This window comes from Orbicella franksi, chromosome 10 (assembly GCF_964199315.1).
Source record: "Orbicella franksi chromosome 10, jaOrbFran1.1, whole genome shotgun sequence".
NCBI lineage: Eukaryota > Metazoa > Cnidaria > Anthozoa > Scleractinia > Merulinidae > Orbicella > Orbicella franksi.
This window is the reverse complement of record NC_138154.1, coordinates 6,014,281-6,036,461: the sequence shown is the minus strand read 5'-3', so window position 1 is coordinate 6,036,461 and position 22,181 is coordinate 6,014,281. Positions and strand designations below refer to the sequence as shown.

The following is a 22,181-nucleotide window of genomic DNA, read 5'->3' as shown; positions in this document are numbered from 1 at the left end:
GAGTGCATGCATCTAGGGGGTTACACATGCTTTGTTGTACCCAACTCTGCTTCCTCCAAGGGAGCAAAAGAGCTTGACAAATTCCTTTGATTTTTGCAAGACATCAAGAGGCAGGTTTTCATTTTCCTTTCTGTCTGAGTTTATCAGGTGATAAAGGGATTCAAAGGCCCTCCAAATCTTTATCACTGTTTCCTTTGTCTCAGGGAAAAGGATATCCCTTGATTCCAGCTGGGTTGGAAGCAGATGGAGAAGTTTCTTCTCTTCTGAACCAATTAAGCTGGTCCAGTCATAGGTGCCACTTTCTTTTCTATCTGCATTATTTTTTTTCCAGACTGAAAAAGTGATTCCCAAACTGTTTATCACAGCTATCAACCTTTTAAGGTAAACTCCCTTTTCTTCTCCCCTCTTTTTTAAGAAATCACTTTTGCTGTCCCTCTCCATAACTTCAGTAATGATATTCTCAGTTAGTCTGTCAGAAATCCTCATCATTAGGTGAAGCTCATCAAGAACAACATGGTCAAGTTCGATGTCAAACAGGGGGGATGAATGCAGCAAAACTTATTTGAACCGTGGAAATCTCTGATTTCCTGTAGGGTCCTCTTCATGTCTTCAGTGTTATAAAAGTCAAGATCTTTGGTCATGTCCCATCGTTGCAGTTTGTGTATCTTGCACCAAATGCAAGCATAATCACAAGTAACCCCTTTGAGGCCCATGGTCATAAGCAAAAATTTGTAATCCCCCCCTAAACACATCTCTAGACTGACTTCTTTTCTGTCAACATCTATTTTACCATTTTTGATGACACTGTTTATCTCATTGATGACATTTCCCATCAAGGATTTCAAAGTATCATTCTTCTCTGGTCCATTGACTATACTTAATGTTCTGTTACCTTTGGAAGACGTCACCTTCTCCCCAGTTTGCAGTAGTGAAAAGGACAAAAGCATGAAATTAGTAGTTCTGGACATCTTGGCTCCATCCCCACTAATTTTGACCTTCATAGGCTCTTCCATTGGGTAGTTAGGGTTTGATTTGAGAGTCTCCTATGTGTTCTTTGAGTGTATCCAAAAATGATATCTGTGCTCCTGGATATATGCCAGGGGCTTTTTCAATGTGGCAGAGTTTGTTAAGACCAGATCTCTTCTGTTTGATTAAATAAGACCTGGGCAAATCCTTCTACAGGATGGTGAGTTCATGGTACAGTTCATCCCTCACACAGAATTTATCTAATAAAAACAAAAGCTGCTCCAAATTTTCATCATCTTGTTGAGTGATATTTTCTTCTGCATATTCAAATGTACATGTCTTGCCAGAATCAATCTCTTTGACTTTAAGTCCAGTCAATGTTAGTCCATGACTTTCAAGAAACCACAATGCTACATCAGCTCTCCCTTTCAATTCTTTTATTCTTCTGGCCCTTTGCCTTTCACCGAGCTTGTCAATTGTCTTGCCATAATTAGGCAAAGTGGCATCACTTAAGTCAGATATTTTCTGAATGTACACAGAGAGTTCTCTGTTGAGGCTATCTATCTGTGCATCCTTCCTTTCTGTAGCCTCAGCTATTTCCTTTAATAAATCCTCTTTCTCTTTCTGTAGATCTCCACACTTTTTACACCACTCTGCAATAGCTAGATTAGCTTGGTGTAAATCATCTTCAATCTTTCCAACAGATACTAACTCGCTAACTAAAATGGTCATTGTAAACACATTGTTATTGAGTTCTTGTTTTTTTCTACTACCAGTTGCTTTCCTGTATTTGGAAATAACTGAGCTTGCTTCTCATCTTAGCCTTCCCTGGATACAAAATCCTGTCTCCCAACTTATTTGGAACCATTTGTTCGGAATCCAACTATTCAACAGGTCAAGGTAATCACAAGAATTACCCTAATCATCGTTTTTGTTAACAATGCTGTGCCATAGCTGCAACAAAGGGTAGGGGATCTCCAAAGCTAATGCTATTGCAAACCGATCAACATTTTGCTGCCTAATGTATGACAGCGGAGGGTTTACAACATTCAATTTGTGTTAGATTTTCCGTTTTTTTGAAGGGGAACTGTGAAAATATATAATTTTTACAGCACAAACAGAACGTGTTTTAAATGAGTAGCCTACGATACAGCTGTCCAGTGATATCTCCCAAAAGGCCAGGTTATCAGCAAAAACATGGCAAAACAAATCGGTGAAAATGGAGCAGAAAACATTTCTTTCAGCGACGAGTTGCATTCGAAATGTTTGTTATTTAGGCCATTTTGGAAAGAGACAGTAATCTTGAATTTCTGCTTTTTTCAAGTAAATTTGGCAGAATGGTCGAAAGCTTTCATAGGCGGATTTTTGCAGCCTTTTAAAGTGTAAACATCCAGCAATGTTTAGGGACGTCGGCACCACGGAACTGATGTATACAAAGTTTGCAGGAGGGGAAAGAAGGTATGCTATTCAGCCCTTTTGTGAGAAAATTATAAACGTGAAGGAGCTGTATTATGGCCTGTACAAACACAGATGGCAGAGCGTGCATTGCTTTGATATATGTCGAAATAACTGTCGTAAATACTGCATTAAATGCTCTTTTTATTTAGAGGTCGGCAAGTAGTGTTCGAGCTATTTAAGTGGGGGAATTCTAACTTTTGCTTTTTTCCCCATATATTTTGCTATTATGTTGGCGCCCTCTTTAAAGCGGCGCGTGAAATTTTGTCCGCCATTTTGTTTTCAATTTCTGCTAATGGCTAATGCAATTCGAAAAATGTTTCGGACCGAAACACAAATGAAGCAGAATGCAAAAGCAGAATTCAGTGTCACGTATATCAATTATTTGCCTCAGCCTTGGGCTTCAGCAAATGATCAACCTGCTGTACACTGACAAATTACAATAATTATCATGCACAACCTCGTCCAATAATTTTTAATTATTGTGCATTGTAAAATGGCAAGTCGCTATATAACTGTTCTTGCTGGGAAATTGAAGTCAACAATACAATGATTTCATGATCATATTTTTCTTAGTTAGGAATGTAGGAAAAAAAATGAAACAAGTGTTGTTTAACAATGCTTATTAGCCTTCATTAGTAATTTTTTTTTTCTACGGGCCAAAACTCAATGTGCTTAAACTATATTTAAAAATTTGCATGAAGATAAAGAGCAGTGACATTGCTGCACAACACAATTGTGGAAGAGGTGATTCCTTTTATTTTTAAATGCATGGTATAACTGGGACACAGAAGAATGAGTGAATTTTCTTAGTTTATACCTGTTTGAAAAACTCTTTGTCTTGTTCATTGACAAGGGCTCTCCGGTCCTTCAATGTTTCTCCAATATTTCATTAAAAAAATTGTATGGATAAAGGGTCAGATGACCATAATGGAGAAAACATCCACGTTAGGAATAAAATAATGAACATTAATATAAAAATCAAATTTTTGTTATATGTCACTAACTTGTAGATTCCATCACATCACATTATACTTATACATGTACCATACTGATCATTTCTTTATGTGTGTACAATCTTCTAAATGTTACCTAATTAATTCTGGATTCTAATCAAATGGGTATTTTTCAAACTTTTATCTCTTATACTGTACACACTTTTAAATACACTTACACAGCAGACTTTTCAATCAGCTTGTGAAATTGCCGAATCATCAATGGCACAGATGTTGTCCATTTTTAATAAGACTTGTGTTACAGGCAATACCCACTGGGCCTCAGATGCTTAATGTGCTTTAAAACTATCTTACCTTTTATCCTTGAGGTCCTGGCACTGCATAACTGCTTGTGCTAATGTGTCACACAATTTCTTTTCATCTAGGTTAGTTTCTATAAAAAAAGGGTTTGGGTCTCTATTAACTTAATCTTTTATAATTTATTACATAACTATAGGTAAATAATTCAATACATTAGATGTAGAAAAGTTTGCTTGTCACACCTAAAGCTTAATGTTAAAGCTGTTAGTAGATATAATTTATTATAGACCAATCACTTTGAGCACTAAAACCAAAATTCAGAGTAGCTACTTACCTTACTGTCCTTCCAAAAAAAGGCAAAAAAAGTTTTTCTTTTAATCACAAAGACAATTGCCAGACAGGATCCAAGATTTCCAAAAATTATTAATCATGCTAAAATGAGGTAGTTGCAATTTTTACTAAGTAAACCAATTTCAGAGTTCTTACCATTGAAAATCTCGACACATTGGGGTATGTGTGAGGGGACCATTACCAGAAGGCTTGTCTGGTCCACCCCGACTCCATACTTGGATTGCACCCAAAGAAACCAAAAACAGGAGACAAAAGCATGAGGATGGTACACAAAATATATCTGACATCCAAAGCCAGAAATGAGAACTGCTAAAAACAGCTGATTTCTAAGAAATTAGCACAAGAAAGAAATCATTATTCTTACATACCTTTTATCCCCTCATTTGACTGGCTGTCTGCCAGCCAAAAAAGGAATTTTCCTCTCTTGCATCTTCTGTCTAAGACACTTAACAAAACCACAATATCCTTAAATTCAGTTCAGCATTTGCACGGTTATATTTTGTCAAATTACATGATCAATATACACAAACACCAGTGATCTGATGCAATGCCAAAAAATGCCACTGTGTATCAATATTGGATTGTCAATTGCTTGGTCTCTGTCTTTTGCTCTTTAATTTTTATTATCACTGGACAGCTGGTATCACTTTGAAAATAAACCATGTTCAGGTGCACATGCTAACTGCATTTCAGAGTGATTTGAAAAATCAGCATGAGAATAACAGAGTCAGACCCTTTTCATTATATGTTTTTTCATAAATTTAAAACAGACTTAAAAAGAAAATCTACATAATTCTGGGCTAAAGATTTTCCAGACACCAAAATCAAGAGGCACACCGCGATGTCCTCCTTGCCCTGTTGCAACATCTGTTAAAGAAATCACATTTCATGTTGGTTGTTTAAGTAGAAAATTCACTTATAAAATAGAGCTACTTCACAAAAAAATAACTAAAAAGACAATAAAACGGATTCAAAACTTTTAATTGAATCGTACATGATTGCATTTAAAAAATAGGGGGTATCAATAGAAATGTCTTTTACCTCCTCCAATGTGATTGGCAGAAATGGTGGCAGTCTACTAACTAATTTTGACAGGACATGTATGACTGCCACCACTTCTCCCAATCTTCCACACTCTTTTTCTTTCTCAGCTATAACAGATACAAAATAATAGATTATTAAATATGGTCAATTCATTGTAACATTCATATATGATCTGGATGATATAAATTAAATGTATTATTTTTCCACACAGTTTGATGGTCAGTGAGTGTACTGTGGTAAGAGCATTTTAAGAGTCACTGACTGAAAATATTGAGAATAGCTGGCCAGGTTAGAAAAATTGAAAATCCTGAAACTTTGCCTAAAGAACCCTTTTAGGGAGCCACTTTCGAAAGTATTATTCCGATTTTCTTAGAATTTAAAGTCTTCGAGAAATTCACAAAAAACGAAAATATAGCTTTTTGCCTCATTAAATATGCAAAAAATATCTGGAAAATTGACGAAGTTCTCGGTATTCGCATTGAAACAATTTACAAAACCAGAACTCGGGGTAAACCTAGCATAAGAGCTTTACTTTTTTTCTATCAAACAATAGAAAGATTTAAATTTTTCAAGCATTTTGAAGGATTCCGTCGACCGTTGAAGAATTGCCTTTTCAAGCCCCTATGAAAACGGCAAAAATTGCGTAGTTTTACGGGCTTAAAACGCATCTTGGTATGTCCGATATGGAACTAAAACAAGTACTGGGCAAAAGAATGTCGTCTCTACTATTATAATATGGAAAAACATTTCTGGGCAATCGAGGTTCACACAGGTAAAATGCAAAAGTTCATGACAGTCTCTTCTCAAATTTGCATAATGCGGTATGTTCAGAGAGCTCTATTGTTGAACACTCTAGCCTGTTTTTGTTCCATTTGAGGGCCATGCTTTGTGGGAAATATACAAAACGATGGTTGATCCATGTCATTATTACAACATTGTTTCATTATTTCATGTAAGATACATAAAACTACAGAAAAAGCCCAAAATATAAGTTCAAAGTCACATAGACTAAACAGGCTACATGTATTACGTGACGCCAGTCACGTAATATTCATCAGTTTTCAATTAGTTCTAATTGGAATTACTAGATTATTGAGGTTTATAATAGAGACATATCAGGGTTTGTCTTTCCCATTTATATACACTTGATTACGCTGCAAGTATTCAAGAGAAGACTCGTCTTTTGAAGTAAATTTTAGCATGTGTCTCGAATGAATTAAATACACAAAATGAAACGAAGATCCAGCCAGACCAAGGAAGCAAGTTGTCTTGAAAAATAGAGTAAGACTGTTTGAAATTGATCCCGCGATCTGACCTCGGTTGAAATTCAGCCTAGTCCAAACCTTGTGTTTCTGCCGTTCCGACTTCAAATAAATTTGTCCCGGCAGTGGCAATGACAAGAAAACAGCGGTGATTCCAAACATTGAGTTCAATCAGTTGTGCAGAAGATCGGAAGACGCCTGCTTTACTGAAGGCCACTTTAAATGCTACAAATATTAGCAACGGCAGTTAATGCAGCAGGCTATGAATTCAGTTCGGCACGGTATGTAGGAGCATGCCAAAGTCAAGGCGCCCTACACGGCATGCAAACTTTATTCATTCTCCCCCCCGGGGGGAGAGGAGACTCATAAAATACCGGGGTGCTCATCGTACATTTTAGGGGTTAATCTTCAAAAGGTCCACCGCGAGAGCTTTTGCGGTACCTTTTATGGGGATTGAGCCGAAAAATATGACAGGGGATAATGTGTTACGTAAACGGTTGTCAGTTTAACCATCGATTTTCCCTCTTTCTTTATTATTTGGAAACTATTAAGGCTAAGTAATTGAAGACACCAACAACGACAAAAAAACACTGTTAGAAATATATCGAGTAGTTATTCCATGAAGAGACTTTTCAGTTTTCGTCAGTTGTGCAAAAAAGTTCACCAAGCCTAAAAAACGTTTGTGTTTGCTGGCACGCGTTCTTACTGCCCAGATTTTTTGTTCCAAATACTGATTGAAGAAGACCAAAAGTTAATCAAAGTATTTATTTCGACCCGATATTGGGCAAACTAAAATGCCTTTTAAGCCCGTAAAATCAAGCAATTTTTGCCATTTCAATAGGGGCTTGAATTCTTCAACAGTCGATGGAACTCCTCAAAATTTAATTTAATACAAAGCTTTCAATATGCTTGCCATGCACGTGCCGAACTGAACCAGGGACGGCAGAGCCGGGGTGGGGGCTTAAGGCCCCCCCTCCCCTCCACGTTTTACCATGATGACAGTTTATTTTGTTTTAGTATGAGTTACAAATGAAGAAATAAAGAAGAAGGAAAAGAAAACGAAAAGTCTGGTTGACTACAGATTTACCAAGAATTTACAAAGCTACAACCTCGTACCAAGTCTGTAGGAAGCTTTTCATGTTTACATAGTTTTAACCTTTCCGCAGCGTGCACTTCCTTCCCACACACGGGGGAACTTGTGTAAAAGTGCAGGTCAGTCAGTAATAAGGCCGTGATATATCATGGAGGGTTGAGAAAGATGTGTCAAGCTCACAATACCTTCAAAATATATTGCTGTAAATGCAATAAAGGTACCGGTCATTTTATAGTTCATCCACTAGGTTGATTTTCTTAAGAACTACACCATGGAGAATGTCAAAAATACTATTTCCAAGCCCCTAGATTTAAAATGTTTTTTGGCGGGAGGATGCCCCTAGATCCCTCTACAAACTTACGCTGACACCACTCGTTTTCAAGCAACCCCACCACTCCCTCCCCCCCTTCCTTCACTTGAAAAAAGACTCCGCTGTCCCTGTGGATTTATATCCTGCTGCATCAGCTGCAGTTGCTTTCTAGCATTTAAAAAGGTCTTCAGCAAAGCAAACTTCTTCCGATCTTCTGCGCGACTGAATTAAATTCTGTTTGAATTGTTTATAGCTTTTTGTCATGCCACTGCCAGGCCAAATTTATTTGAGGTCAGAACGGCAGAAGCACGACGTTTGGACCAGGCCGAATTCCAACCAAGGTCACATCGCGGGGTAGACATGAAACAGTCTTACTCTATTTTTCAAGAAAACCTATTTTCTTGGTCTAGCTGGATCACGCTAATAAAACCTCTTCGTTTCATTTAGTGCATCTAATTAATCCGTTTTGCATCAAGATCAAAATCGACACACAATGGTGAAAAAGTACTTTAAAAGACCAGTCTCCTTTTGAATATTTGCAGGCTAATCGAGTGTGTATAGACAGGAAAGACAAACCCCTATATGCTTCTATTATAAGCAAGTGTCTAAACCTCAATAATCGAGGAATTCCAATTGGAGCTGACTGAAAATATATCTTACGTGACCCCAGTCACGTAATACATGTAGTGTGTTTAATCTATGTAACTTTGAACTTATATTTTGGGCTTTATCTATAGCTTTTTTGTATCTTGCATGAAATAATGAGACAATGTTGTAATAACGACATGGATCAACCATCTTTTTGTATATTTCCCACAAAGCATGGCCCACAAATGGAACAAAAACAGACTAGAGTGTTCAACAATAGAGGTCTCTGAACATACCGCATTATGCAAATTTGAGAAGAGACTGTCTATTTAGGGAACAATAGACCTTTTTACAATCAGATGGTAAGTGAGACTGTATTCTGAATCATTTCATACCTTCTGGCTGGATAGTTGAAGACGTAGTCTCTGTATTTTGCCCTCGTATAGAACTGAGTGGCTTAGAGCACATGAGACCATGTGGACCTCCATCATGGCCCTCTGGAACATCAGGTTGCATCCTTTCACTTTGCAAGTTACAATCTTCAGTGGACTTGAACTCAAGTGAAATGCAACCTGACTCCTGCAACCATAAAAGTATACAATCCAATTTTGTTTAATACATAAAGTTAAATCTCACAAAGCAAAGAACGAATGCATGTTACAAATGCGATCGTAACTGGATAGACTCTGGAACGAGGTGGGAACATTTTAGTTCTTTTTCCCGGCCAAACTACAAAGTCCAAAACTTGAACAAAAAAATAGTTTTACTTACCCACAATAATTTTACCCCTTTACTAATAGTGTGACTACACTGCCATGGTTAAATTCGTAGAGGAGTTTAGACTGCTCACAGGCCTCTATTTTCTCATATTTTTATTTGATCGTTGAATGCGTGGATAGAATCACGAGACAACTGGACGCCAGTGTGAAACGAAAGACTTGACTGGGTAGTAGATGGGGACCAAGCTGCTTGCTTCACTCGGTAACCTCACACCCTACTCCCATGTGCTTCACGCTCGCTTTGCTCCCTGTTTTTTTTTTGCGTGCTTGAATAGAGAGGATGTGCATAGTATAGCAGGACTACTCTCTTAATGATAGTCTCCACCCTCCATTAAAGTACGACTATGTATGTATTTTTAAAAACATTGGATAACACAAAGAAACTCAAGGTAATTGAATTACCAAAGTAGCTTCTCGTTGCAGCGAAGGGGGCATGATATTTTAGCCCTACTGGAGCACTGCTGGTTATTGTCTTCGGCCTCTCCCAGTTGCCCTTTCCATCCACAATCCTTGTTCAAGCATTGAACTTCTAGACTGCTTGTAACCCTGTCCATTGCATAGCTAACTGTTAGTGCCTCTCTGCCAAAGTGCTTTCAGTATTCAGGGCAAAGTGCGATAGTTTTGTTTTTTTGTTCCTCTATCTCAAGAAGTCTCCTGTAGCAATTCATAAATGCCAAACGCCCACATTGCAAAGTTACTGGTTTCATCATTATGGATTTGCTGAAAACAAGAAAGCAAAATCACAGTCTAATCTCGATGAATACTACATGGTGTGGAAATCCCCTTCTTTGCCATGCAGTCCAACCTCTATTAAACAGCCACCCCTATAAGGCGGCTAATATACCAGTGAGGCTTTTTCTATTTTTCTTCCTCTGTTACCCCTTTTAAGTGGCCACTATCCATTTCCCCGAAGGTGGCCGTTAAATGGGGTTTGAACTGTTCTATTTCTTCACAAGATCTTGCAATAAATGTGTGCTCTTTTCCCCAGTTACATTTGCTTCTTTCATGGATTGCCATTTTAGGAGGGTTGTTACTTTCGGAACTTACATTTTGTGATATAGTTTAAAGTGTTTGCGTGTGAGTGTTTGTGCGAAGGCGGTTGATTCATTGAATCGATTGAACATCTATGGACTCTATGGAATTGAGTTTGAAGTTTCGTATGCACTAGAGAAAGTCGCAATACCTTATAATGTCAATACATTCTGATTCATCATTTTATTATCTTTGCAGAGCAGATGGATAGTTTGCGATAGTTTTAATTAAAACTCAACAGTTTACTGGGAATCTTAAAGCATCTACTGACACTGGTGCAAAATTTTTCATGTGCGCAATCGAGTCCACACATGCCTTTCAAGTGCTAAATTGTTTTTCGTTTCTTTTATGGTTAGTTGCGTCATTTTTGCACGTGTAACTAATACTGGCGTCTAGCAGACAATTGCAGTGCGCACTTCTGTGTCTCAAAAATACTGCTAGTAAGCCACCGTAGTGACTTCTATCTAGGCTACTGTATAATTTTGCCTTATGTTTATTGCCCTGCATATTTCTCAAATGCAAGCTAACTTAGATGGGGTTCTGGAAAAACAACAACAACTAGCTTTATTTGCATGACCATAAATGCATACAGTGTTGCAAAAGCTTTTGTAAACTAAAACTAAAACAACGGTTATCATAATCATATAATAATATTATGATATAGCAATCAAGTTGCATTGGTTTGATTTGAAAGTAGAATATTGCATAGATCAAAGCACGATGAAATAAATTTTGCTAATTGTATATTAATGTAATGATTTGAAGAAGTCTTGAGTTCACTGATGACTTGTACCCTTGGTATGGTCAGTATACTCGGTACACTTGGTACACTTGGTACACTCCGTACACCCCGTACATTCGGTACACTCAGTACACTCAGTATACTCAGTAGGGTTGGTACTGTTGGAAATCACCAGTTCACCCAACACTAAGTGGCACCTCTGACGAGACTAACGGGACCACGAGAATGGATACACTTCTTAAAGAGATCGCTGCGAAGCTTCAACTTCTGGAATTCAAGCGAAACAAGGCTAAAGACATCATTGAGAAGGGAAACCCGCAACTATTGAGAGGCATGGTGAGACACTGGTGGTGCTGGCCAAGGAGGTGAATGTAATCAAGGGGAAGATCGAAGAAAAGAAACTGGAAGGCGGTGAGTTGATGGATGAGGTATGTACTTGGAGTAATGAAATAGATGCGAAAATTGAGGGTGTAGATGTGGAGATTGAATATCTGGGAAGACACTTAAGTGAAGCGAGACAGCAATTAGAATTGGCTAAGAGAGAGGGCGAAGAAGCTTTACTAGAAAAGGAAAGAGAAAAACAAGTCAAATTCGAAAAAGAAAAGTTGGAAATGAAGCTAAAATACGAGAAGTCTACAGAACTAAGAAAAGGGAACCAAGGGGAGTCGAGTGGTTCGCACGAAAAGCTGCCAAAGCTATCAATTACTAAGTACGATGGAACATATGAATCATGGTTGCCATTTTGGAATAAATTCTGTGTGGAAATCGAGTCAACGAATTTAGTGCCAGTCACAAACTTTCCTTACTTAAAGGAACCTCTCCAGCCACAAGTAAGAGCAGATATTGATGGGCTTCCATTCAGTACCAAGGGTTATGAAAGGGCCTAAAACATCCTTAAGTCAGAGTACAGGAAAACCTTGGAAATTGTTAATGCGTATGTTAACAACATCATGGGCCTGCCTACTACCATGGGAGAAAATCCAAAGGAGGTAGAGGAGTTTTACAAACGCCTTTTGTATAACGTGCAAAGTTTAGAAACGCTTGGCAAGTTGCGTGATGTTGCAGGGAATGTTAGAGTTGTGCAAGACAAACTGAAAGGGATTATGTCTGACTTAGTGTGGGGCCATGAACAATGGCAGGAGTGGGATTACAGGCAGCTGCTACAAGTGATTGGAAGGACATTGAAGCGAGCAAAGGCGGGATCCAATCAAGAGAGCCAGAATGGGTTTTTGCACCGGAGATCCTATCAGACCCAACAGGATGTTGGAAGACAGATGCATGGGTGTGTCTACTGTGATAAGACCGGTCACTTTTCAGCAAATTGTTCTAAAGTTATCTCAGTTGGAGACCGCAAAAAGATCCTCAGCCAAAAGCAATTATGTTTTACTTGCACTGGTGACAGACACAGAGCTGAAAACTGTAGAAGCCGTGGATGTTGCAACTGTCAACGCAAATATCACACATCGATTTGTGACCAGACAAACAACATGAGTGTCAGAAGATTTTTGACAGCACAAGACAAGGGAACAGGCAAGGTCATTTATCCTGTTGTGGTTGAGGTTAATGGAATCAAATGCTGTGCACTCCTTGACACTGGAGCAGGCAGTTCATATGCATCCTCTGCCATTTTGGACCACCTCCAGATCAGACTACTTCGTGAAGAATTCAAATGCATAGAAATGATGCCTGGATCAGTCAACAAGGCCATCAGGGTTTATGGAGTGATCATTGACAGCCTCAACAGAAATTACTGGTTGGAAACTGAAGTCACGAAAGTGGATCGTGGGTCTTTGTTATCACTTGAAAACCCAAAATACACTGAAGTTATCCAAAAGTACCCCTACCTTACAGGCATACAGATGACAGATCAAGATGACAAGCCTGAACTTCCAGTTCACATTATACCAGGCATGAGCGACCATGCAAAAATAAGAACAGAAACTAGACCGAAGCTAGGAAGCCCTGGAGAGCCTGTGGCAGAGCTAACAAAATTTGGCTGGACAATTATGTCACCTGGGAAGGAAGTGGACATCTCTAGTATGCTTCTAACGCAAACAGCAGCAGCAGACTACAAACAGCTTTGCAAACTAGATGTGCCCAGAATACAAGACACAGAAATCGGTGAGAAGCAGACGTGTACGAGGAGTTCAAGGAGAAGTTAACTCAAAGCGTGAAGAGCTGGATCGAGACAGGTCTGCCCCGGAAAGGAAACTACCCTCCCCTACCCAATAACAAGGCAGGAAGTTTGAAACGACTGGAAAATACCAAACTGGAGAATTGGGGTCTTTTAGAGCAGTATGATGCTATCATTAAAAGGCAACTTGTTAAGGTAGTCGTAGAGCCAGCGGAAGAGCAGGTTGTGGGAAGAGAGTTTTACATACCACACAAACCCGTGATCAGAGAAAGTGCTAAAAGTATGAAGCTTCATATCGTCTATGATGCTTCAGCTTAGGCGTATGACAAAGCACCCTTGCTCAACGATTGCCTTCATGCAGGTCCGCCCCTTCAAAATCAACTGTGGTCAGTGCTGGTGTGAGCAAGATTTCACCTGGTTCTTACAATCAGACTGGTCAAATGAGCACTGTATAAGTCCATGGGTGGTGGCTTACTGACACGGGCAGAGCTGCAGGATGTTTTATTAGATGTCGAAGTCATGCTCAACAACCGCCCCCTTAGCTATGTGAAGGATGATCCACAACTGCCTGTTCTCACCCCTAACTTGTTGCTGTTCGGATCACCAAACCTCCTACCGGAGTTGGAGCACCTTAATGTAGAGTTCCCAGACCTCAGGAAGCATGGAAAGTATCTCAAGCGGTGTAAAGATGCAATGTGGCGACGGTGGACAGATGACTATTTACAGGGATTACGCAAGCAGCATCGCCTTAAACATCTGGGAAACCAAAGTGACATAGCAGTGGATGACATGATGTTGGTAAAAGACAATGAAAGAAACCGTGGGAAATGGAAGATGGGGATAGTGGATGGGCTGATCACTGGAGGAGATGGTATAGTGAGAGCTGCGAGGATGAAAACCGCAACTGGGTTGTACCTTCAGTGAGAACTACTGTAGTGTCGTGACTAATTCCACTAATTCCACACACGTGGCATGTATCAGAACCGATTATGTAATTTCAATTGTTCTTGCTATTTACACATAGCAGCCGTAATGTATGCGCAGTGTGTGGAAACCAATGGTCGATTCGTGTGTTAAAGTAAGAGCTATTTTATTTAGCGTGACTCTACAGCTACAACAGCTCTACCCTCTTGAGATGTCATGCGATCATGAACCCCAGAGAGCACAGAATGTACTAAGTGTCAACGCAGCAGAGTTCACCCCAAGGAGAGAAACGAGGCAGGCAGCACGGATGCCCGAGGATGCGTTGCTACACTTGCAAATGACGAGAACAATCAAGAAGCTGTGAACAATTATGTAACCTTCGCTTTATTTCAAATTATGGACAATGCAATCATAGTTTTTGTTTCGAATAAAGTAGGTTGACAAGTTTAATAGACATTTTCTCTTTTCAAGAGAAATGGGGAGGGTGTTAAAGATTCATAGCTACATTACTTATAGGTGCGTGACAAAAAAGGAAATTCATATCATGACAAGGACTGTGACGGTAATCGACAACCAAACATTAATGTAACTAAGCTCCAGGGACAAGTTGATCATGGAAACAGAGTACATTTACAATAAGGAATGATCTGTAATTCAGAGTAGCAAAAACATGTTCGGTGACGGTTGAGATTTTTGGTGACCTTTGTGACGAATAAAAGATTTTGAGATGAGACTAGTGTTGGATGAACTGGTGATTTACAACAGGTACACTCGGTACGGTCGGTATGGTCAGTACACTCAGTACACTCAGTACACTCGGTACGGTCGGTACACGGTACAGTACACTTGGTGTGATCGTTCAAACCGTACACTCAATACAATCGGCAAAAAACGTCTGTGAGGTGGATACGGTAAGACAGCCCAAAACTGTTACCCTGAAACAAGCTCACTAAGGTAATGGGTAAGGTAATAACAAACATGGAAGTTCCAACATACATTTTGTGAAAAAATGAAAAAAAGATAAATAATATGCTGACTTGAGTTCTTAGCAAACAGTAAGGAAATCTTAATGCATGTCATCTCTATTGTTTCAGTTGGAGGACCAATAAGAGCACAGCTCTGGATAGCTACAGTCCTGCTCCAGGGGAGTGGCGATCCTGTCCAAATACATGGCTATTAGTTCTGTTCGGCAGTTACAGGTGAAACAATAGGTCTTCCAGGGTTTCTGGGCTTGTGGATTTTTGGCAGGATATAAAATCTAAACATATGAGGATTTTCCATAGCAAGATTGACGGCTGATGCTGGAAGTTCACCTTTTATGATAGCCTCTTAACCTTCTCACAAATTGTTTTGTTGTAATCCATGGTGAAGTCACGGTCTAGTCCTTTGTAAAAAGTGTTGTCTGAAAGTTGCCTTTCCGCCTCTTGTAGGTATAGATTTCAGTCCCAGACCACCACAGCCCTCTCTTTGTTAGCTGACTTTATGACAATGTCAGCGCGTTGGCATAATGATATAAGAGTAGCTTTCTCTTCTGCAGTTAGATTGTCCTTTACAAGGAGATGTTTAAAGTTGAGCTTGTTCACTTCACTCCGGCACTTGGAGATGTAATAAAGAGCCAAACTTGCCAGAAGATGGGGTCCAGTTAGAGGTTTTTGCCTTGAGAGATTCAAAGGTGGTATCTTCTGATCGATCAGGTGTCTGTGAAGTATCCATTTCTCTGAATTCCTGATTTGAACTGAATTGTGCTTTAAGGCAAAGATGCCGGTAAAATTTTTCACAACCCTTGTTGCTCATAGTATTTCAACTGTCAGAGGTTTCATACACCACGCTCAAGCACCAGCAACGCAAAGGTACTGTGAACGCTGCTATTTTAAGGAAAACAAATGTTTCATTGGTGATGTCTGTCAGCTAATATTTTATTTCTGTTCTAAAGATATTTTTGTTTGAAAATTGAAATTGAAAACAATTTTTGCTTACGAATTTGTTCATTGCATGATTTGACAAATTTGATTTCCAAACACTTAACAACAGTTTGAAATGATTTTCTACAATTTCATCTTTTAGAAATAAATAACAAACATTGATTCCTATTTTAAATTAGCATGAAATCGTAATAAATCATTAAAAACTGTTACAAACACATCTTAAATTGTATGCAATATATCATAAGCCATCTCAAAAACTTCAAAATGTCATTTAAACATAAATCAAGTATCCCACACATCTTAAGATTCAATATTTCAGTCTTTCGCCACTATTTTGTATTATGCTGGCCACAAGAAAACTCATAGACTATAGTTCTATCTATCAGTTGTTGTGAAATACCATGGATTGTCCTTTGTACCCTTTCACAAAACTGTTCATATGACTCTTGTGTTATGCCTCTTTCAAGTGCATCTTTTCCCAACTTCTTAGAGACAATGTGAAATATGTTCTCTATCACATTCAAGTCTGGACTTTGCGGCGGGAGTTTAAAAAGTTCAGAATGGCAACAAGCCATAGCCTCACAGGCTGCTTTGTTGTTTTGTGAAGGATCACTGTCTTGCAGCCAAATCCTTTGCATGATCATGAAAAAATTGTGTTGCAATGCTCGTCAATAAAAACGCGAAATAGTTTCCATCCATTTTGTCATATCTTTCCCAAACTAGCACTCCTTTGCAGTGACTTATTGCCACCATGAACTTGGCCACTTTTCCTCCCATTCCAGATTTACTGCCTTTTGCCAAGCACCCTTGTGTCAGGCCTTCAGATCTTTTCCTCCATACTCTTCCTTTTGGGAGCATGAGCTTGGTCCAGTGTATTAGTCTTGTACACAAATGAGACACCATCCAAGTGGAAAGTGACAGAGTCTGTCCAAACACTTGGGGAGTATTCTGCTTGCCTTTTTTGTGCAAACTCCACTCTCTGGTCTTGGTCTGTCTGACTCATTAGCCCCTTTTTGCATGCCTGAAGGAAGAGGTAACCATTACTATTTAGTACATGCCTAGCAGTTCAGTCAATAACAGGACAAATTCCCGTCTGCTTCATCAGACGTTGTGAGGAAAATGAGCCCTCTTCATCCCTCAATTTTAGTATACTTCTAAGAATTAATGCCTCTTGTTCTGGAGTGAGTTTTTTCTTCCTTCCACAAAACTGTCTACGGTTCTCTGGCACTTTGTATTTTGTGCTTGCTATATGTTGCACACTTGTTTTGGAAATTCTACATCATAGAGCAAATTCTTCTAGCATGAGATGTGTTCTACTTTTAAGTGCTCAAACTGTAGCTTTTTTTCCTTGGGTATTCTTTTTCTCCCTGTAATGTTCTATGATATTTCTCATGATGACAATGTTCTTTCTCACTTCCTCTGCTCTTTCTGAAAGTCACATAACAATTTACCATTATATATTCTCCATGTTGCCGAAAATATCCCATGTGTAATGCCTTAACTTAGAGTACACACTGTAAACAGAGTTAACACCATAAACGAGTTGACTAATGGCTTTCTAATTACCTGCAGTACTTGTTTCATGATGTTCACAGCCCGTTCACAGACAAAATAAGAGGAACGTTTGGACCACCCCTCCCCTCAATTTCAATGATGCCAAAATGGCATGTTTTTGCTCCTTTGCACCTTCATCATTGCTTTTGTTAATACGAAAACACTAGTTCAATTATACCATGCCATTATTCTTCCTTTTCTCTCCTACGGCTGTATAGTTTGGGGCAACACTTATAATCATAATATTAAACCACTTCAAATAATACAAAGGAAAACAATCCGTTTAAATACTTTCTCAAATTTTGATGCACATACAAGTCCTTTGTTTGCTAAGCTTAACCTTCTTAAACTTCAAGATTATATTAAGCTTCAAACTCTCTTTTTCATGCACCAGTTTAATACTGGCAAACTACCAAAGATCTTTAATTCGTTTTTTGTCAAAACATCTTGTAAACATAATGTAAATACTCGCTTTGCATCTAGATCTACTTTCCATCTTCCAAAAATTTGAACAAATTATAGCAAATTTAATATTAGATTTAATGGACCTAAATTATGGAATGAACTCGATGAAAGATTCAAGTGTTGTACTTCTAGTCAATTTAAAAAAGAACTAACTTTGCATTTCATTAGTCTCTATTAATCTTTACTGATATTTTGATGGTTTATATCTATTTATTTTGTTTTGTTTTGTATATTTAATCTTGTACCAAGTTTGTGATACTTATGTGTACCAATGTATTTGTTGTGCCTCTTTCCTGACTCTTACATTTTTAAGTATTATAATTACGGTCACCCAACTAGTTTAGCTTTTTAGTTATTTTGGGTGTCCCACTACTGTGTGTACTGTACTGTTTATTTATATATTTATAACTACAATCTTGTAAATTCTTTTAGTTGTTTACAGTAGTAGAAATAAACTGTTGTTGTTGTTGTTGTTGTTTGAGGGGGGAAGGGGGTTAATTGTTCCTTATTATTGTGCAAGATTGTTGGGTCAAACTAACGATCAACAGAAACTGTTATCAAATATTGACATAGAAAATATAGGCCAACTATACAAACATTACTTCATTTTTGCTCTTGGATGACATAATCATTCCATGAGCTTAGAAGGCACTCCAATGGCATTCACTCACTCACTCACTCACTCGATTCTGATTAATTTATTCATTACAGTTGGATTAAACATTTTTCTCCTACCTCCCCTGCTAAGTATTGTTTTTGTCCCAAAAACTTCTGCATGTATGTTGGGCTGGTTTTATGGGGGTACTAGAAAGGTGTAAATTTTTGTCCAACAACATGGCGTAACACAGCACGGAGGCCGCAGATGGTTTTTCGTTCGATCTGTAAACAGGGATTCCTTTGCAGGTTAAAAAATGGGAAATTTTCATGCTAAGGAACATTAGCTGCGACAAATTGACAGCTAAATCCTAAAAGCAACAATACTTGCATCGAAATCTTAAAAGCTACAATGTCTATCGACCGTGGTCTGTAGACAAATTGATGAAAACCTTTAAAAATGTTTTAATGTCACCCGGAGGAGGAATGAAATGAATGCCGTGTTATCTGGAAGCTAAGGTAAGGCTCCTTATATCATTTTTTTTCTTTAAAAGCTATGACTATAAGAGCACTTTTGAGTACTAGTAATTAGATTCCTTTCTTTGGAAACTGCTCGATTCCGAAAATAGTTACACAACAAAGCACATGGTTTTCCAAAGCCAATAGCTGTCATTTGCCATTTTGTGTCATTGTTGGGTGTTGTCTTTACATAGTTGACTTCTGTCTGTTGGCGATTCATATTATCGATCGGTGCTATGGATGTAGTTTGTACTGAAAATGCTGATAACAGGTCTCTTGTGTATTCAGGAACAAAAGCATTATCACAGCCCTTGACTGGCCAAGGTAAATAACAAGACCAGGAGGCGTGTAGCTTCAAAGAAGCTTACATCGAGTTCCCCTCTCACTGGGACTTCAATGCCACAATTGTGGAAAGCGAGATCGAAAGAGGCCTGTCAAATACTTATGAAACAATTGCCAAACAATGTGTACCAAACAACAAATGCCAAATACCAAATGCTGAACAACTGTGAAATGCATGACCTATCAAAGGTGATAAATCACTGAAACTTGAAAATATCATGGCCAAGGAGCAGAGTGAATCTGTTTCGGTACCCAAGCAGTATATCAACACATGCATAAGAAAACCAGAACTCCAAAATGGAATTCTACTCCAGACGTCAAGTAAGTTTAATTTTCAATGCAGTGGTGATCCTCAATTTTCAAATGTACTCAACAATAACAAAATTTAGCTTAAGTGGAGGTGCTGGAGTCGGCAAAAGTACTGTTACAACTGCATTGTATGAAGCTCTGATCAGATTTCTGAATAGTATCACTGAGGAAAATCCAGATGATGTGAAAGTTGTCAAGACTGCCCCTACTGGAAAAGCAGCATTCAATATAAAAGGGAATCCACTACATGCTGTTCTTAAGATACCTGCCAATAGAAGATTTCCGTATTGTGCACTGGACAGCGACAGACTGAGTACCGTTGGAGGGAAAGTAATCAAACTTAGGGTGACATTCATTGATGAGATTTTTATGGTTGGAAGTGGCATATTCAACTTTTTGAACTTAAGGTTACAACAAATAATGGGAACTAATGAACCACTTGGTGGAATAAGAATGGTAACTGTTGGAGATCTTTTCCAGCTTTAGCCAGTTTTTGACGAGTGGATCTTTGGAAATTTGTAATCTGGCTATAATTAATTTGCAACTAACATTTGGACAGAGTACTTCACCCTCTTTAAATTGACAGAAGTAATGAGACAAAGAGATGACAAAGAATTTGCTCAGCTACTCAATTGCTTGAGAGGGAAATCAGTCTGAAGATGATATAGCCATTTTGAAACAATGGCTTCTGAATGTAAGGCCTCAACAAGATAATTACCCTATGAACATGGGACATTTATTTACTAATATTGATCATTCTCGTCCCCAGAGCCTCCATTTCTTTTGGTCACGTGGTCGGAGAAACGGAGGGCTCTGGTAGCAGCCATTACCGGATGTCCATAAATCACGGACATCCGGTAGCACATGCGTAATTTTGACCCGCACATCTGCTCATGCTCAGAAACTAATCCTGAGGGAGGGGAGAGACGGGAAACAGCGCAAGGTAGTCAAAATGGTCGTATCAGATGGGTTCGAAGAAGCGTTGAGAGAGTCTATTACTGCGCTTAAGTTAGGCGGTTTGGTTTTAAAAGAAGAGCAGAAAGCTGCCTTGTATGCCGTTACTTTGAAAAAGCAAGATTGTTTATGTATTTTACCGACGGGTTTTGGAAAGTCCCTTATTTTCCAACTTGTTCCTTTTGTTGTGGACTGCCTTGAAAAAGTCAGTCACAGTTGCGTTCTTGTTGTTTCTCCGCTGAATGCCATCATATCAGATCAAATTGAGAAATTAAAAGAAAGAGGTGTTGGTGTCAAAGTCCTCAAGGAAGATGATCAGTTTGTGAGTATTGGTGACACGGTCAAATTTGTGTATGGACACGCAGAAGCGTTTGTGGGAAATCAATCAGTGCGGACTCTCCTAAGATCTTCTTTTAAAGATAGGGTTAAAGCCGTGGTCATAGATGAGGCACGTTTCATCGTACAGTGGTAAGAACTGTGTAATTCTGGATTGTTTATGTAGGTTATGTATTTAAAGAGTAATAGACTAAAACTTGTTGAACTCGAACGGACGTTTTGTAGTCTTTTCTTGCAAGCTTTATCATAAACTGACATAAAATGATTTCTATGAATTATTTTGAAGTTGCTTATCTTGACGTGAAATTTGTATTTTCTTATCTTTTTTACGGTAAATTTTTCCTTGGAAGGCAGTCTGTTCTTTTTGTGAAAAGGGGTTATAATATTCTAGCTTTGCAACAGACCAACATTGAAATGGACTCCTGGATGTTGTTGCCAGCAGTTTTTGTTGATGTAATTTTGATTTTTTCTTTACTTCTAGGAAAGATTTTCGACCAGCTTATACAAAGCTTAATCTTTTGGGATCTTTTATGCCAAATACCCCAATTTTGGCCTTAACAGCAACTGCAACAGGATGCTATCAGAAAGAAATCAAAAGAAGCCTAGGCATGCAAAATGTCATTGCTGTGGAGGCCAACCCAAACAGGGAGAACATCTTGTATAGAGTTTTTTCTGGTCGCGCAGGACGAAACGGAAATAGTGCAATGTCTGTGCTCTATTACAATTCGTATGACATAAGTAAGGGTAAAAAGGCACTTCAACCAGTTATGCGTAAATATGCAACAACACAATCTTGCAGGCGAGAGGTAATTCTTCGCCATTTTGGTGCTTCACGGCCAGTACTAACATGTGGTCGCAGCTGTTGTGATAACTGCAAACAAGCTTGTGAGTGCTTAGAATGTTCCAATAACAGTAAAGACTAACTTGTTCAAGTTTCCATTTACCATTCTTTATTTACCGTATGTGAAGCTGTATTTATGTAGGGCCTTTAAGCTCAGTTGTTTGACTCTATGACATATGGATTTGTTTATTATACTGCAGTGATGGCAAGTATTGAAGAATATTTAATTTTGTAGTTTCTTGGATCATGATTAACAACAAATTTATACATAATGATTGGTGGCATAAAAGCTATCAGTAGCCTATAACCTGAATTTTAGATTATTTGTCATTCTTGAACAGAATGTGTGTGGCAGTTTGGTTAGCATGTATTCATCCTTTCCTCTATGCATTAAATTTTATAATAG

At 38.6% G+C, this 22,181-nt stretch overlaps 3 protein-coding genes across 3 annotated transcripts in view; 1 reads left to right on the top strand and 2 right to left on the bottom strand.

The window, feature by feature from the left end:
• Positions 1 to 22,181, bottom strand: part of LOC145501088 (uncharacterized) — a 461,598-nt gene that overhangs the window by 29,830 nt on the left and 409,587 nt on the right. The gene's annotated exons all lie outside the window — the stretch shown is intronic.
• On the bottom strand, positions 7 to 2,036 carry LOC145501509 (uncharacterized). The gene is made up of 4 exons (XM_081480973.1): positions 1,202 to 2,036; positions 1,134 to 1,143; positions 569 to 1,043; positions 7 to 302 (listed from the first exon to the last, which is right to left on the bottom strand). Exons 1-4 carry the CDS (start codon positions 1,696 to 1,698, stop codon positions 13 to 15), a joined length of 1,272 nt encoding a protein of 423 aa, XP_081337099.1. The 5' UTR covers positions 1,699 to 2,036; the 3' UTR covers positions 7 to 12.
• On the top strand, positions 20,597 to 21,857 carry LOC145501508 (uncharacterized). The gene is made up of 2 exons (XM_081480972.1): positions 20,597 to 21,066; positions 21,416 to 21,857. The coding sequence occupies exons 1-2, from the start codon at positions 20,597 to 20,599 to the stop codon at positions 21,855 to 21,857; spliced, it is 912 nt and encodes a 303-aa protein (XP_081337098.1).

Excerpts from the sequence above, each read along its gene's own strand:
- LOC145501509 (XM_081480973.1), bottom strand. The coding sequence starts at position 1,698 with ATGACCATTTTAGTTAGCGAGTTAGTATCTGTTGGAAAGATTGAAGAT. Across the intron at positions 303-568 it reads GGAAATCAGAGATTTCCACG|AAAGTGGCACCTATGACTGG; the intron begins GTTCAAATAAGT and ends CAGATAGAAAAG.
- LOC145501508 (XM_081480972.1), top strand. The coding sequence starts at position 20,597 with ATGGTCGTATCAGATGGGTTCGAAGAAGCGTTGAGAGAGTCTATTACT. Across the intron at positions 21,067-21,415 it reads GCACGTTTCATCGTACAGTG|GAAAGATTTTCGACCAGCTT; the intron begins GTAAGAACTGTG and ends CTTTACTTCTAG.